The following is an 18002-nucleotide window of genomic DNA, read 5'->3' as shown; positions in this document are numbered from 1 at the left end:
CACCACGCAGTTTGGCACAGCATAAACAAGCCATAAAAAAGACAACTCCAGTCCTTTACAAATTTCCTGTATAGAATATTGATCAACTTATAAGGAGGTGTTAAAACAATGAAAGAGTTTATGAGTCATTTTGTGCCTGGAATGCATCAATGTTCAAATTAATTTTGAAAGTAGTTCTCCATGTTTACTGTCATCGTAGCTTTGGAAAGTCACTGTCAGGTAGGAAAAAGTAACGTAGCCCTCTCTCTTGTACTTTGCACTGGGAATTAAAGGCTACCCCAGCTGTCCTAGCAATGTTTATTGATGGGAATGGGAATATGTCGGCTCTTCCTGAGCGGCAGAGGAGGCTCCTGACTGCCTTTGGTTATGTCCAGTGTGACCTTCTGAGAGAAACAGATGGAAAGGGATGCCAGATCAGTGGCCTCCACAAGTCTGGAGGAATCAACCATCAATTTCTTCTGGAACGGTAGTTTCACTGAAAAGTTGTTTGACACGTGGTAAGTAGAATAAATATCCTAGATTTTAGGGAAAATGGTGAGATGTTTACTTAGTAATGCTTAGCAAAATATCAGAGAGGATTAGTAATAAACATCTCCATCTGAATTGACTACATAATACCTACATCTTTCTGATCTTGATAAGCCAATGATCTGTCATTGACAGGGACTTAGATGTTCAAAGCAATGTAATAGAAATGTCATGTCATTAGAAGAGCTAAATAACATTATCTTCATTACACTGTATATTATATATACTTCAGTATACTTTTTTGTACAATAAAAATATTAATTTATATTTACAGCATGTTTCATCAATTTCAACAAAAATCAACTAAAAAGACAGGATCTTCTGAAGCAGTATTTATAAGTGCAGCAAAACTTTATATGATTTTCACAGCAGCTTTTTCTTCCTCTGGATAATATTGCATAATTCTTGTTAAGCATCACTATGTTCCGCCAAAAAGACCTATAAATGGAAGAACAATGTGAAATCAATACACTCAGAGGTGTCTCCTAGGAGGCTCAAACAGTCATTTTTGTGTTGTGAGGAAGGTTGATATTTTTGATACCCATATCTAACTCTGGCATTTTATTTTTCTGGAACAGGGACAGGATTTGAGAGGTCTTCTTTCTTCTACTTGCATCTATGATGCATGATGGCAATGGGCAAGCTCCCCTGTTCTTTGGCAGCTTTCACTACTTTTGTGTTGGTGGTGTCTAGGCAATGCTCCCAGGCTCCCCTATGTTTATCTTTCTTTGCGCTTTTTTTCATCCTGAATTCTGTGCCAGTTTCCATCAAATTTGCTTTACTCTTTTGGCAACAAAATATTCTATATTTTTTGACTGAAAAATATTCAAACCAAATATATTTAATTTCTACCATCAACTCTAAGCCAAATTGCTTCCTTCAATTACATTACAAGATATACATTTCTCTGAGCCACCTCCTGCTTTCTCCACTAAACCAAAAGGGCTCATTCATGTTGACATTTTTTGTTGAGTCTCAAGACACTTCAGAGGAACACGAATGACTACATGTCTGCTCTCTCTATGGTGATGATTTCATACTTGTATTACTCCAACCTTTAAACTACATTTGTTGTTCTCCACGGCTATCAAGAGAGTCATTCTGCATTAGAGTTTATACAGGCTGTCTCATGCTTTCAGTGAATCTCTTGAAGAAATAATATTGAAATACAAGTTGTGTTGACCAACAGAGGGGATCACACTAAAACTGACACTGCCTCAACAGCTGCAAGCACTGCAATTTCTAAAATAATTGTGACACCATACTTACAATAAAACCTAGGGAGAAAAACAATCAGCTGCCTAAGCAAGCAGCATAATATTTGAGTTAAAGCACATAGACAACATCTCAACAGAGGGATGTCTTCATACACACGCGAGCAGGTCTCGAGGCCGGAGCCGCTCGTTACCCGCAGTGACTGGTGATGACCCATCCAGTCTGATCCTGCTCTCTTCTACAGCTGCCTGCCATGAGGACCAGCAAGGGTTGGAAGGGTGATAAATAAATTGTTTTTTTGAAAGAGACTTAAACTCATTGTACTGAGCTTTGTTACATAAAGCATTTTCCACTTCTAAGCATCGTCTGGAACAACAAATTATTTTGAATGAGAGCAGAGATTATAGGAAAGGTGGCCTATTTTAGAGCTGCTCAGCCATTCCTGTTACATGTCTTAGTTACCTGGCCAAAGTTTATAGTTTTGGTTTGATATGTCCAATGTTAATGTCACACTCATACAAACAGAGACTGAGAAATTATTGATAAAAACAGCAACTACAAAACAGCATATTCAAATACTTTTTGTATTTTAAACAGTCTGTTTAACAACATTACTATGTCACTAATGTGAAATTACACCTTTATTACATCTTATGTGCAGAGCTCATATATTCATGACAGAGCACTTTTGCTGATAATGAGGATTAGTCCATTGTGAGTTTTTTACAGCATTGTACCAAACATACCCTCCCCGCAGCATGCAAGTAATCCCAGTAATAGCTGCAATAGTTGTTCTCCTTTTAGGATTAACTGAGGCTGGCAGCCACATTTTTTTCTATTTCATCAGTATTAGAGCTGCTAATATTAAGCAGCTTTCAGCATCTATTTTTTTTTTGAGGGATACATGAAGCTAGGAAAGTTCACTCATTTCTGTAATAAAACCAGAAACAGCAGTCTATGCTGCTGAAAGAGCACACTTACTTAGAAAGAATCCAAGTTAAAAAGTCAAACAAGAAATAATAATTGAAAGCACATTTATTTTTCTTTCTACAAGATAAATATTTTTCTCAGTCTCTTTGTCTTGGATGATGCTCCATGGAGATTTTATTTCTGAGAGCACATAGTGCAGAAATTATTTTCCTGCCCATCTGCTGCAAACTCAACGCTATTGATTAGGTGGTAATAAAAGACTGTGGGTGCTCGAACACCTTGACACATGTCCCTAAATATCTTTGCTCTTTTTCTAGATTAATCCCTAAAATTCTTATGTTTATTACACAATGTTATGTCTTTTAACAAATATCCTATCATTAGGATAAAAATGTTAAAAATAGGTAGAGGCTTAATTATTTAGCAATTTCATGTTTCTACAGAGATCTAAAAATTTGCAGCCCCTCTCATGCTATTGAGAAATAAGTCTTGCTCATGTTTCTTGCTTTCAGGGAGAATTTAGAAGACCTTCATAGTGATAGAAAGTTAAGAGAAGAATAAACATACTTAGAGAAACAGAGTAGGCTGTATTAGTGATGTCTGCAAAAGACCACAGTCCCAGGGAAATTGTGTGCTATGCAGGTGTATCTTTGCATTAATGTAAATATATAATGAAATTTCTCCAACAGTAATATGTAACTGACCTCAGGCAAAGCATCCCATTCAGAAGAGTCAGGTGACGATAAAAAAAAGTTATGAAGTCCAGTTCCTTAATTTGTTTATAAAGTGCATCTTATTCTTACCAAATAAAAAAAGCATTAGTAGAATTTGAATTGTTCATTATGATATCTTGTGTATAGCTAAACTTGAGCTTTACTACATTTCATGTGCAGTATAAGTCTCTAATTAATTAGAATAAAACAGTTATATTCTTGCAAGATTTTTTTATAGTGGTATTTATGTAATTATTGTGCTGCGTTAGGAATGCTAGAGTATTTGATTTGATTCACTGAATTTAGTAAATGTTTCTGTTGTGTTCATCACTGAAAAATATTATGACCATATGTCCAGCTAAGATAATTGAAACATTTCCTACTTATGTGGAGCTAATACCCTTCAGATAGCAAGCCATAAAATCTAATTGGAATAACTGTCTAGTCATTCAGCAAATAAAAAACAGTAAAACAACACATCACGCTAGACCTGATGCACAGGAATAGTGGTATTATCATGCTACCTTTGTCTTCTAGATGTTTTAACACACAGTGACCTGCACTGTCAAGTGCTTAACACTTGAAAATTTTGTGGTTTGCACTGTTTGAATGTGTATACACACACATACAATCCGCTGAGGTATCTTCTTTACTTCCACAAACACCCTCCATTTTTGTGTTCTTGCTATGTATATCTTCTCAGCTTGGCTTGTTCAATTATCAGAGAACGTAATGATTCCTGCTTACAGAAGCAAGAATTACTAGATTTTACATTGAAATAAAAGCGGCAATAATTTTAATGGCATTTGGAATGTGGAAAAAACCCCAACCATCAAGTCTGAGTTCACAAAGTACGTCCGCACTAACGGGCTGCTCCCAACTGAAGCCAAATACAATGTCTTCCTTTGGAGCAGTTGAAAGCCTGGTGCTATTCAGATGCAAGTAATCATCTGATTTCCCCACCCAAAAAAGAAAGAAAAAAAAAGGGGGGGGGGAGGCTGAGTAAGTATCTGTAAGCTTTTTAGCTCCTGCCCCAATCTCTTCAGTGATTACAGGCTGCATGTTGGTGATTCCCACACGAGTCATTCTCTCTGATCTTTCCTCCAGAGGGTTTCTCCAGGGTCCCTATCCTGAACCTGGTGGTGCGGGTGGACTCCTGCTGACTTTGGGGAGCTTGGGGCTGAAGGAGCTCAAGGGTCCCACACCGGGGCCCATCCACCCCCATGGTTCCCACCAACAGCCTCTCTGCTCTTCCCCTCTCCCTCTGCTCCTGCCTGCTCGACGCCTCCTTCTGCGCACGGCTGTGCTAAAAAAGCCATGAGATTGAACCAGCCATCAACTTTAAGATCAAATCTTCATTACCTTTCGTGAGTTTTTTCCCTTGCTTGATGCTCTGTGGTTTATGTCACATTTTGCACAAAACTGGGGCCCACCTCTGGGCTAGCCATGCTGTATTTAAGTGGTTTAATCACAGGGTGCTTTTCTGAACTTTGGATTTCTTTTACACAAACAGGAGCCCGCTCCTCATTGTGTTACTGAAATCTTCCAACTTCACAAATAAAAGCTTTTTTAAAATAACATTGGAAGGATTTAGCTGATAAATTCATGTGGGTCACTACTGAAATGAGTATTAAAAATTTGTATTTTTATTTTTGCTCTTACTGACTTTGCGGCTTATTGAACTATCTACACAGAAGGAATTGCACTAATCTGCAGTGATAGTTACCAAAGAATAAAATATCAAAATAAGTCCTGATACCTGGTGTCGTGGTTTAACCCCAGCCAGCAACTAAACACCACGCAGCCGCTCATTCACTCCCCCTCACCCAGTGGGATGGGGGAGAAAATCGGGAAAAGAAGCAAAACCCGTGGGTTGAGATAAGAACGGTTTAATGGAACAGAAAAGAAGAAACAAATAATGATAATGATAACACTAGTAAAATGACAACAGCAATAATGAAAGGATTGGAATGTACAAATGATGCACAGTGCAATTGCTCACCACCTGCCGACCGACACCCAGCCAGTCCCCGAGCGGCGAATCCCTGCCCCCCCACTTCCCCGTTCCTATACTGGATGGGACGTCACATGGTATGGAATACACCGTTGGCCAGTTTGGGTCAGGTGCCCTGGCTGTGTCCTGTGCCAACTTCTTGTGCCCCTCCAGCTTTCTCACTGGCTGGGCATTAGAAGCTGAAAAATCCTTGACATTAGTCTAAACACTACTGAGCAACAACTGAAAACATCAGTGTTATCAACATTCTTCGCTCTGAACTCAAAACATAGCACTGTACCAGCTACTAGGAAGACAGTTAACTCTATCCCAGCTGAAACCAGGACACCTGGAAAGAGTAGAAACAAAGATACAGGTTCAGGACTCCACACGCAGGAGTAGACAGTACTGTCTATGCAGAACACAGGGATATGATTGAGGAAAGTTACACTAAACGGACAGCTTCCAAGAAACCTGATTTTGGAGCAGCCTACCTTCCTGTTAGAAGTGCACCATCAATGAAAACCCGGCATGGCAAAAGCCAAGCAGCTTTTCCACGAGAATCCTCCCTGTCTCCATTTAAACCCCGTCTAGACGAGATATGCATTATTTTCACACCGAGGGCATCCAGCCTGCACGCGCCCCATGCGAACAGCCCATCTGTTCATCCCCACGCTAAACATAGCATGTTGGAGCCTGCCGTGCAGGGGCTGCCTTCAAAAACACATGGTTATCCGGCGTCTCTGCCAGGTCCCCGGAGAGTTTTCTGAGGTACAAGATGCATGGGAGCCCATCTGTCTGAAAATACAACTTGTCACAGGCACCATGAACACCACTCTCCAACTTACTGCCATTTGGGGAAAATGCAGCAAAGGGTCTTGCTGGGCAGCATCGGATGCCAGCAGCCCATCGCTTGTGCCCTCCCTGGGGCAACAACAAACCCAAGCCCACACCAGACCCTTACAAACCCATCCTCTGGCTTCAGGGTCCTGTAACACTGCTGAAACCAGTAGCGGTGTATTTCTATGTGCCCTTCTGCTCCTTCCCACTGACCAAAATGGCACGAGCAGAAATGCCTTGAGATGCAGTGAAGGGTTGGGGCAAGATCTTCAGAAGACTTTGAAGGTGCCAGCGGAGGGCTGCAACACAACCTCCTTTACTGCGCCAGCCCCAGAGGTGCTGGCCCTTGCTGGGCAAAGAGGGACCTCTCGTTAACTCTTTTAAAGGTTCATGCTAGCGGCTGGTCTGCAGGGAGCACGGGGACCTGCCCACCCAGCCCAGCAGCTTGTGTGTCGCTCCGCCAACCAGATGGTGAAAAAACAGGGTTTTCAGTCACTAACTTAAGAAAACAGTGACTCTACCCCGTTGCCTTCTGTCCTACCTGCTTTAGGATAGACTGTTCCATTTTATTTCAATAATATTTACTCTAATATCCAGATGTTGACAGATGACACTACAGCATTGAAATATTTTCCAGTGCAAATGAATTTAAAGGAAGTCCATAGCAATATTTGTTAAGAGTACATGACTTCTCCTCTTGGGAGGGGTGCTAAAAAAAAAAAATCCCCTTATCCAATGCTCTACAAGTCTGGACTTTTCCTCTTTTTAAAAAGACGGTACATCAATAACAATGTATTTTAAGGAGTAACAAAAATTACATTTTTAAACTCTTACTACAGCTGCTTAGAAGTAATTTAAGAGAGATAATCCTTTCTATTGGAAAACACAGATTTTCCAGTGTAACTTAAGGCTCTTCAGTTTAATATCTGAGTGTGATTAATTTTTTCTTAATTCTTCTGTTTGGGAAAAGAATTTCCACCACTTGATTTGTGCAATAAAAATTTTTGGCATGAAGGAGAGACCAGCTCTGTAAATAAGGTAATTTATTATTATAATTATTTACTTCAAGCTTTTCTTTTGCTCAGGTACTCAGGATTTCCCAATCATAACTTCTCTCTGTTTTGTTGCAAATGTTGTCCAAAACCAGTGGGATCCATTGCGAAAGCAACAAGTTGAGGACATATTCCAGAAAGCTCAAATGTGTGGCGTTCACCTAGGACTTCTCAAGGTCATTCCCTGATAAAAAATCAGAATACGATAGCTAATGCCACATTTTATAACAACTTTCAGTTACTCTGACTTCTCTATGGATTCCCTTCAACAAGCAAAATACTGGCTTTTGGGTAGATTTCAGGTTCTCTGTTTAGCACTGTTTATTGGGTTCTGTTTGCCACCAAAATATAGTTCTTTGGGGTTGGGAACACAGCTCAGATTTACTCCATGGGTGGAGAAACAGGAACAAAAAAAACCCAAAACCCACTTCCTCCTGTTCCGAGAGGCAAAGAAAGAAATTAAGTGTGAGCGTCTAACTCCCCCTGAAAAACTTCTGCTCTGACTCTTCATTTTTAATGATTGCTGTCAGGGCCTTCCTTGTCTCAACCTTATCATCCCATTAATGACCATTACTTGTTATGCCTCTGTAGGGCCTTGTTACTGTGAAAGAAACATATATGTATATGGAACATGTATATCTGTCTATATATCTACCTTCTGTCTGAGAAGTAGCTTAAGCCTTCTGTTAGCTGCAGAGGTGCACAGAGAGTCTTGGAAATAAGGTGCAATAAGTCTTGGAAAATGTACATAAATAATTTTAACTCCCTATTGAAAACATGACATATCTTTTTTTATATATTGGTGATTAATTCAGGTTTTTATCTTATTTTCTATTCACAAACTTCCCTTGCAAGCTTTGGTACTTGATGGATCTGAGCTTCTAATAATAGCTAGCCTTCAGTTTGGTTGGTAAATTAGGCAGTATCCTTACTCCTAGGACGCACCTTTCCATTTGCAACTGATAAAGAGTATATGGAGTTCCTCTTCTGGTTGTCCTAGAAGGTTATATTTTGGAGGGAGGAAAGGAGATCCTTGGGGATCAGATAGGGCACAGAGACAAATTTGAAGCAGCCAGTTGCGGTGGGTTTTGGACTTAGTTCCCCCCATCCAAATTAATGGCAAAATGCTGTCTGTCCTCTGAGAAGAGACAAGCGCTGTGATATTGCCTGGGGTTGTGTCACCTCTGGAGGAGTCACGAGGCATATTTATTTCATCCAGGAGGCTGATTTTCACACCATCTTTCCCAAAATGGGTGCTACAAGACAGGACTCTCACCTCTTCCAGAATTCAGCACTGCTGAACTTCCAAATGCCACCTTAGGATGGTTTCGCAGGTCGTTTTCACTGGAGCAGAGCCGAGAAGGGGTGCCCAGATATTCGGTTGTGGAGTGTTTTGGGGCTGTAGTGGAGCCGTCCAGCTGTCAGTATATGATGCTTTATCTCTACAGTGCCACAGAAGGATTTAAACTGATTTGGAGACCGTTTTCTCAAGTTAAAATATAGCCTATGTTCAGCGATATTTCCTTAAGGGCCTTTTAGTTTTTTTACGTATTCAGCTCTTGCTTTTGACATATGTTTGTAGAAAATCACAGTCATGTTCTATTTGCAGAAGCGTCAACAAAAAGGAAGGGACTGTCGTTTTGTGTTTTGCATCTTGACATGATCAGCTCTGTGCTGTCCCCTGCACATCCACGCTGCATAACACAAGCAAAATACTGGAAGATTTTACTGATACAGAGAGCACTGTCAAATGTGATTCTCTGATCATTTACACTGTGATCTGTTCGCGTCTGATCCCTCCCTGTACCTCCAGATGCTGATGATGACATGCACCATATACATGCAGACCTGCCCTTACAACTTACCACTGGCTGCCCTGCGTGCAAGACCTCACATGGAAGCAGCAGCATTTACCATTTCTTGGACATCCGTCTCATTTAGGTTGGCTATGGCTTTACATTTCTCCAGCCCACCTGGAAATGAAGAATAACGTTGGGTGTTTCTGCCAAATCATCTCTCAAGCCCTTGGACACCACTGTGACAGGGGAACACTAATGACAACAGTCTTCAGAAGAGGTCCCTGCAAGGTCTTGTGCAACTTGTCTTGGGGAAATTATCTGCAAACATGCCAACATGCTCCCTGAATCACTTGTCATTTATTCACCTGTGATAATATATTTCACTTGAAGGGCAACCCACCGTGCCGACGTTTTCCTGGGTCCATGTTGAACATGGAGCCGAAGGGGCCTTCTCAGCTGGAGGCAGAGGGACCCACACATCTCCAGAGATGGGGCCAAGCCCCCACCATGGAGTGGTCACTGCGGTGATGCTGGTGGGGCGTTCATCACCCCCAGTACCCCCACACCGCTCCTCTCTTGCCAGGCTGAGAGAGCAGCAGCTCCTCAGCCCCACCACCCTCTCCTGGGTGAAGACGAGATCATGAGTCGAGCACGGCAATTTGTAGATGGGATATTCAAGAGAAGCACGGCTCCTAATCCTCAGCACACTTCCTCCTTGGAGCAGGCACCAGGGTTTCCTGGAGACAAGAGCAAACACAAACCTCTTGCCAGCAGCAGTCCCCATTGACGGGGGACCCGGTGGCCCCTCTGCCCAGCTGCTTCTGCTGCAACATGCTAAGGAGGCAAGTTTTTCTGCACCTTTCAGATCTTACTTCAATTTAAAACGTTTTGCCTGCTCCCTGGGGACAGGACTTTTGGGAGGTTAGCAGCAGGCATGTCTGTGGTTTGTCAAACCTGCAAAGTGGCTGCTGGCTGCGGGGGGAGCGGAGCCTTGGGCATGACCTTTGTTTCCTTGGCAACTGCTTCTGGAGCTCCAGCTGTCTGGGGTTAAGATTAGCTGAAGTTTCAAAAGACAAAGGGAGAGGAAACTCAGTTTCAGGGCAGAGCAGACTGTCTATGGCTTTCCTGAGGCTTTCAGTTGCTCCTGTCGAAGGGGACAATTCAGTGCTCTTGCGGCACTAGGGTGGTATTTATACAAGAAGCCTCAGTCTGCAGCTCTGTTATTCTCTACACTTTTAAAAACTTTTTTTAATTAAGAAGCTTACATACAGAACTGCTGTTGCCTAAGCAGGTGTTACGTATGTAGCACCAACTGAGACATTTGAATTCCAGAAACACTTTACCATTGCTTTTCTTACAGAATCATAACCATGTGTATTATCAATTAATTCACAAGGCAGTGCAAGCAGTGCCATACAGACAGACAGAAGTGTGTTATGGTTGCTTACTCAGATTTCTCATTAGCAACGTTAGGAAATTGTTTATTACCCAGTCTAACTCTTATTAAACATCTATATAAGTTTTTACAGTATTAAAGTCACCGTAGACATTTATGGGCCAAAAGTGTTGTTTTTGACAACACTGATGCAAACATACTTGTTTTGAGAAAGTTGTTTCTGAATCACTGAAACCAGAATTTCTTCCTGGTGTATGTGATTTTAAACTGTGATTATTTGCCAGCTTTACCAGTCCCAATATTCTCCTCTTTGAACTGCCTTTTCTGATGCCAGCCAACACATTTTGCCACGTTTGTGCTATCTAACAAAATCTTTCAGTGCTGTTCTTTGCAAAGGAACGTTTCTGTGGGGTTGGCAGCTGTGGGAAACCAAGGGCCTCGCTGCTTGTTTGCCTGGAGAGCTGTGCCCCTTCCTCACCACATGGCCATCCCTGTTGGCATCCTCCACATGGAGAGGATTCAGCTGGACAAAAGCAAAGGTTATTCCTCCTGGATCTGAAATCAGACTTTCCCCCTGGGAAATCAGCCCGGCTTCCCCAACCTGCTGGGTCTGGCAGTGTTCATGAAGGTGTAGGAGAGAAAGTCCAGGTTGGCACAGACAGCGTCCCACTCTCAGAAATGTCTAAAACATCTTGTGCATGCACTGAAAGCCCACCTAAAACTGTTGAACCTGTCACTTGAGTTCCAGCCTTCTGCAATATGGGGCTAGGGATGAGCTTTGTGCTCCAGGCAGCGGTGGGCAGAGGTACAGAGGAGCTGATACGCCAGGTCCATGGCACGAACATCTCCCGGCGCTCCGTGCACGTGAATGCCTGCAGCCAGATGCTAAATGCACAGTAACACAACTCCTCTGAGCCTTTCCTTTGTCGAGCCTGTTAGGTAATCCTGATTTCCAGCCTCATTTTGAGAGGTTTTTGAAAGGTCTGATGACTCCTCTGAGCACATCTGTAGCTACTGAGCATGCCCACAGCCAGAATAAGGAAGACTCTGCCTCCAGAGCATCTCAAAGAAAGCTCCTCAAAAATAGAGGAAAGCCCTGGAAGGTGCCAGGGTGGAGGGGCTGAAGACAGAACTTTTTGCAAGTGTTTTTCATTCAGTGCCAAAACTGCCACAGGCAGGTGGGGGGGGTGGTGTTTTGCAAACACGATTAAGTGACACAGCAAATAAAGCCTGCAGTTGGATTTTTTTTGAACAGATGAGTTAAAACATTTGGAGACAGCATCCTCCTCAAGCTCAGGCAGAGATGTGCAGCCTCAGACTAGCAGGGCCAGCTAATTAAAGTGCTTGCAAGTATTAATTATTTTTCTGCCTTTGCTTTTGTAAATAGGGGCTAAAACTGGTCAAGGAAAAAGGGGAAACTACCTGCAATTACACCATTTGTACTAGTTGAATCCATGTTCTGCACAACATTGCAGACTGCTTTCTCTCAAAAGACTTTCTATTTTAAAATGTTCTGCATGCATTCGGTATCTCTGCTTTTAGACAATTGTAGGCATATGTGCCACCAATTTGCTGTGGTGATAAAAACATGAGAGAATTATATCATTAATGTTAAAATTTTACATGTGGTGGACAGGCAATAAAATGTCAGGTTTTGGCTCCAGTTCTGGAGATTCGATCCCCATGTCAAAACATAGGTCGAGATCAATTGCTGAAGGTTGTCTCCTCTGTTTAGCCACCACAAGATCACTTGATGAAACATGTTATATGGGAAGTCCAACCAGATGATCATGGCAGAGCTCAGGGTTTTAAAACTTAGGAAAGCTGAAGTAAGCAAGTTAAGGGATGAGCCAAGAGCTCTACCAAGAAGGAAAAACCGAATCCTCCCAGCCTGAAGCCCGTGTTCAAACTCCAGCGATAGTGTCTGCGTTGCCTGCGTGGTATGATACTGAAGCCGTACCTCCTCTTATCAAGGGCATCTCCAAACCCTGGGGACTCTTCTCAGTTGGCCAGTTTGCAGCTTCATGGAGGTGGCTGTGGCAAGGGCTTCGGCCACCCAGCAAGCAGTTGCCCACTGCCCCTGGAGAACAGCTTTCAGCTTAATGGCAGAGGTTGCTGGTAGTTCTCCCAGTCTGAGCCATTTCTGTAGAAAGTTTTTCCTGCTGTAAAATGGTCTCCTCAATGATACTGGGTGTACTCGCTGTACTCAGTATACTCAACAACTCTAAACACGGCTCTGCAAGGCATCCCAGCTTGTCTGGGTTTTATTTGGTATGGGAAGAGACAGCTCATGTTTCAGCCTGGTTTAAATAAAAATTCAGGAGACAGACCTGAGCACAGCAGGTTTGCTGAACACCTTAGATCGTTATCATTGCTTAGAAACTTCCTGTTGAACAGATGTTATCAAGGAATTGCTGAAAAGAACACCAGGATTATTTAATTCGTGACAGAAGCAATTAGGTAACACTGACAAATCATTATTGTGGATATCCTGCAAAACATTTGTTATTGGTTTTAGCAAAGAACATGCCTGGAGTTAAACTCATCAAATAATACATTCTGCTCACCTCCACTCTGGTCGCCCACCCTTCACCCACAGACTTTTATCCTGTGTCCCAACTGTACTCTGCTGCTTCTTGAGGAAAAACATGGAAAAACAGCTGAGCAACCCCAAAATCCCCACCCTTGTTAGTCCAGGATGGCCAGAAGCCCCCGGCAGAGTTGTGGTGCGGGGGTGGAATGGAGGAGCTCAGACCTTCACTCTGCTGCTGGTCCAACTTACCTATTGGTGTTACAGCCCCGTGAGATAAAAAGGCATCAGTGCAGCTGGGTGCACTACTGAAATTGTAGCCATATTGTGCTGCACTTACAGTACTGCACTTCATGTTACTTTGCTGTACGTTTTATTTTATGGGGAATTGTATGCATCTTTATTGTGTGTTGGTTAAGTAAGAGAGTGTCTATTCAACAGCTATGCAATTTTGTGCCTATTTTATAGTCTCATTTCTCTTTGTGCAAAAGCCTTCATAATGATTTATTTGATTAGCAGTAGAAAAGAGGTAAGTGCTCTGTAATACATAAAATAAAAATCAGCTAATAATTCATGGCATTCATACATATAAAAAATTAAAAATACATTAAATATATATTAATATTAAATACATTAAATTAAAATAAACTACTTGACGAGTTTTTCCTTGGCTTGTTCATAGCTACAAGGGATAATAATTTCAGAAGAGGGACCTTAAGTTCAGTATTCTTGGACATACATCACTATTTACATTCATATTTATCTAGACACCAAAAGATGAGTCACATCACCAATCATTTATTCAGCAGGTTACTTTGAGAACAACATAAATAAATTCAACTCACCATCTTGCAGTATTCATTGATGCCCGGGCTGCAGTCCTTCCCGTGGTAACCTCCGTTATCACACCATGGTTATGAAATGCACTGCTCCGTGTAGAAGACCGTTTGTGCCAGCGAGCTGATTCCTGTGGCATCATTTTACAACAGGGGTGAAGACACTGTTACTAAGAGATGAGTGGTTCCTGCTGAAGTGTTCTGAACCTCTGCAGCCCTGTAATGTACTTTCTCAGGACCTCCGAGGCTCCCCTGGAGCTCCACGTGGTGCTTCACACGGCAGCAGCTGCCCTGCACCGTTGTGGTTCCCTCACCCCATAAAATGGGTTTCAGTCCCCGTGGTGAACTGGTGCCGGCACTGCCCTTTCCAAAAGTTCCATCCTGGCCTGCTCCGCTCACTGCCTGAACCGGCTGGAGGTATTTGTCTGAAATAAGATCTCCATCATGTCCCTGGCCTGTGCCTCTGGACTGGCATGGATTGGCTTCCCATGCTGTTTGGAGAGCTGTGGGACATGCAGAGCTCCTGGCTTCTCCTCATGCCGCTCACCAACCACTTACCACTAGACCAGGAGTGTTTCACAGACAGTCAACAAGTATCACGAGCTTTCTGAATGTTGAGCTCCCAGGCAGGCTTGTATCTCTGCACACCCCTATTCATATCAGAAAATTCATATCAGAGCTGCTAGAGCCATCTGCACGGCTGTAGATGCAGCACTTTGCCTTTCCATCCCCCTTCTCACGGGTCACTCCTGTCCGCGTTTACATGTCCGCAGCAGAGATGCTGCACTTGCATTTCTGCTAGAAGCATCGCAATGACCGAGGAAGGTGAAATCACGGCGCTGATTTCACGCTGGAGTTAGTGCAAGCCCGAGTCTGACCTTGCTGGGCGCTGCTGGAGCTCCTGCCCTACAGTGATGCTGAGAGCTGCTTCTGATGCGCGTCCCCTTGGCTGTCTTGGCGCGTGAAGTTACAGACTCACAAGTCCATGCTTTGCTTGGCATCATGTAAATTCTGCTTGAGGAATTATACTGTCTCGAGCCCATATCTCAAACATTCAATCTGCTAATTTCACTAGCTGGGAGAATAAGCTAATAAGAACTCTTCTTAAAATGTTGACACTTTTGTTTGTTCGTTTTATTGGCCAAAATGCGACACTTTAAGCTATTAGCTTCAATGACTCTTCAAGGTCACCTGTCTCAGAGCGGTTGAGTCTCACAGCTCACGGGGCTCCTTCCCTCTCTCTGGACTGTGTCTGGAGCTGCTGCAAGCATGGAAGGTGCTGTGGATAATTGCTGTGAGCAGGGAAAAAGAGATACGAGATGATACAGGGCCAACTTTGAGCTTTTTTGTACAGACATTTTTTTCCCATGCTGAAGTATGGGAAATGTTTATAAGTAACTGAGCTAGGATGTAAATAGTGATCACTATATTGCAACAGCAGCTGCACATTATTTATACTTTTATGCAGTAAATTTCTGCAAGGTTTGAAGGCTTTTTCAAGATCTGTGTTAAAATAGCTCCAGTGAAACTATTCTGTGTGGCCAGATTTACTGTGCGTTTCAGACAGTTCTTAAAACTGGCCTTGGTATTTTTTAACAGCGCTTCTGCACAGCAGGTACAATCCCCAGTTCTCAGGGGGGATGGAAAAAAATCTGCAGCTGGGTTATAATGGGGAAGAAGATAGGACTGTGACACTGCAGGAAGGGCAGAGCGACCTACATCAAAAGTGCAAACTGCTCTAACCCCAGCAGGTGAAAATTTCAGGACATGCAGTCACTGGCAAACTGCCCGTCGGTGGTTATAAAAATTCTCCCTTGGATATGGATTTCCAAAAGCCAAACAAAAATTAATGATTTATGCAATATATGAATTAACTCCATCGTGTAACAACTCGTCTTGGACCAGAGCTATTTTTCAGCTCTGAGGAACATCTCTGCTTTCTCAGCCCTATCCTTCAATCAGTGAGCATTGTGCAGTGCAGGACTCTTTTTTGACATTAGCATGGTGCAGGGATGGTGGAGGTGGCTGATGGTGGAGGTGGCTGGATGGTGGGACACGCTGGTGAGAAAGTCCCTGTGTCAGGAATGGCAGCAGTATCCTGGAACAACGCACAAAAACTATATTCTGTGTTTAGGTCTTAGATGTATTCTCTCCCACGTCCCTATCAGCAGCTTGACCAGAAAAAGTCCAGGTTCTCCTTAAGCTGTATCCTTGCCTGCTCTCTGCTGAACAAGCAGAGAAATGAGGATGCATTTGCATCTACTGAGAACATTCAAGGTTCATGCGGGTTGAAGGCGCATGTTGGTTACTCACGACCGTGAAGTGCCATCATGGTAGATTACTCTTTTTTTTTTTCATAGAATTGAGGGAACAACTTTAAGTAATGGCAAATTGATTAACTGCCCTTGATGTCACAATTATAAATGTTCCTCCTCTGAATTTTCTTGATATTTTCTTGCAGTCTTTTTAACCCTGCCGGCCACAGACTTAAACTTGGTTTCCCAAAGTTGAAACTGCAGCTGTGCCACCAGAAAAGTCTGTTAGGAAACGCTTATAGTCTAACTGGCAGAACAATGAAGTTATTTGCTAGGACCCAAATGCCCCTCCTTTTTTTTTTTTTGACTAAAGCTCTCTCAGTAGTAACAAAAATAAACAAAGGAAATCCAGGAAATACAGCACCCAGAAGTATTTGCTCCATTTGAATTTTTTTCTCCCTATGTGCAATAGTTCCCTGCAAGTATCCTTGCATTGCTGTAAGTCTCCTTTTTGAGGAATGTGAAGTTGCTCTGCTTTTACCATTTTTTTAATTCCTTGGGCATTTCAAACAGATTTGATGAAAGCTTAGTGCTCAACGGTTTGAATTTCCTGCAAGTTTAGAGAGAATCGGTAGCCCTGTAGAGCTGCAGAGAAGTGTCACTGCTGATCTCCAGTGTGAAGTGAGGGTCATTTATTTAATTTTATTTCTTTTTATTTGGTCTTCTGACCAGCAGCACACAGAATTGCAAACACAGCTTGCAGCTACCACAGGCGTGCTGCCTCTGGGCTGGCAGAGCGGATTTGCAGGCTGCATTACCGGGAGGGGGAGAAAGTTGCAGGGGCACTGCTGGGAACTGAAGGCATCCCGGCTGGAGGGATGGGAAAGCTCACGGGAAACAGGGAAAGGAAGAGGGATTACATTGGCAAGGATCTGTAAAACTGCAGACTTCGGGAACTGCGGTCTGTTCACAGAACAGCGTTTTGAATGGGGCTCTGCGCAGTCAGAGCGTGCTCTCCGGCCGCCTGCAGCAAGCCCTGGTTTTACCTCTCCTGAAGAGATTTCCAAAACAGGGACATGAATATGGCAGTCAGCTGCACCGGGACCTGCAGATGCCTCTGTACCTCTCCAGCAACACTTATCAAGGGTAGGAGAGAGGCTGGGGCTGTCATAGAGAGGCACTTTCATTTTTCTTCTCGATAAAATGAGAGCAGTGTGACCCATATTGCCTTCACCCAACTTAGCTCTCCTCTTCCCACCTCCACTCAGCTCCCGTCATCTCTGCTAGCCTCAGTCTTCAGACCCAGACTGTAGATCTGATCCAACTAATCCTGCTTTCCCACTTTGTTTTCTTCTTTCAATTGCTTGACATGCTTTCTCTTGAAGGTCCCACGAGCACCTGAGCTCAGGGTTTGGGATGTCTTCTGATACAGCCGGTTCCTTCTGTCTCTCTAAACCTCAGTCTCATGGGAACAGCTACTGCAGCTTATCCAGGACCAGGGAGCTCTTATTCAATCATCTTCCTTCATTTTCTAGCAGTATATCTGCTGGTAGTACCTGGATACTTAAGGCCATTAGCATGTATGCTTTAGCACTTCAGCTGGAGGATAAAGCATCTCATCTGCATTGGCCCTGAGCCACAGGAGATGGCTTTGCCTGCAGAAAGCATCCTGACATGGGAGGAGCAACTGGTGTAAGGTAATTCTAGGGTATGACGTCCCTGGAATCTGAAAACTTTCTTGGCTTCTTCACTCAGCAGTTAATTATGACTGATAATAATAATTGATGTGTTTACAGCAGTAGATTACAGGGTTAGCTTATTGCACACATGCAGCTCTTTTGAAGGAGGTCATTAATAAATCAAAGTGGCTAGGACCACCTCAATCCATGTTAGTTCTACTATAGCCAAACAAAGT

The 18002-nt window shown here is 43.0% G+C and overlaps 1 protein-coding gene across 1 annotated transcript in view; it reads left to right on the top strand.

The window, feature by feature from the left end:
* The first annotated feature begins 317 nt into the window (after positions 1-317).
* FAM81B (family with sequence similarity 81 member B) overlaps positions 318-18002 on the top strand; it is a 42744-nt gene continuing 25059 nt past the window's right edge. The window contains exon 1 of the mRNA XM_052776566.1: positions 318-466. Within this exon, the coding sequence (XP_052632526.1) occupies positions 318-466 (149 nt within the window). The remainder of the gene's footprint in view (positions 467-18002) is intronic.

Source organism: Harpia harpyja, chromosome Z (genome assembly GCF_026419915.1).
Source record: "Harpia harpyja isolate bHarHar1 chromosome Z, bHarHar1 primary haplotype, whole genome shotgun sequence".
NCBI lineage: Eukaryota > Metazoa > Chordata > Aves > Accipitriformes > Accipitridae > Harpia > Harpia harpyja.
This window is presented reverse-complemented; position numbering and strand designations above follow the sequence as displayed.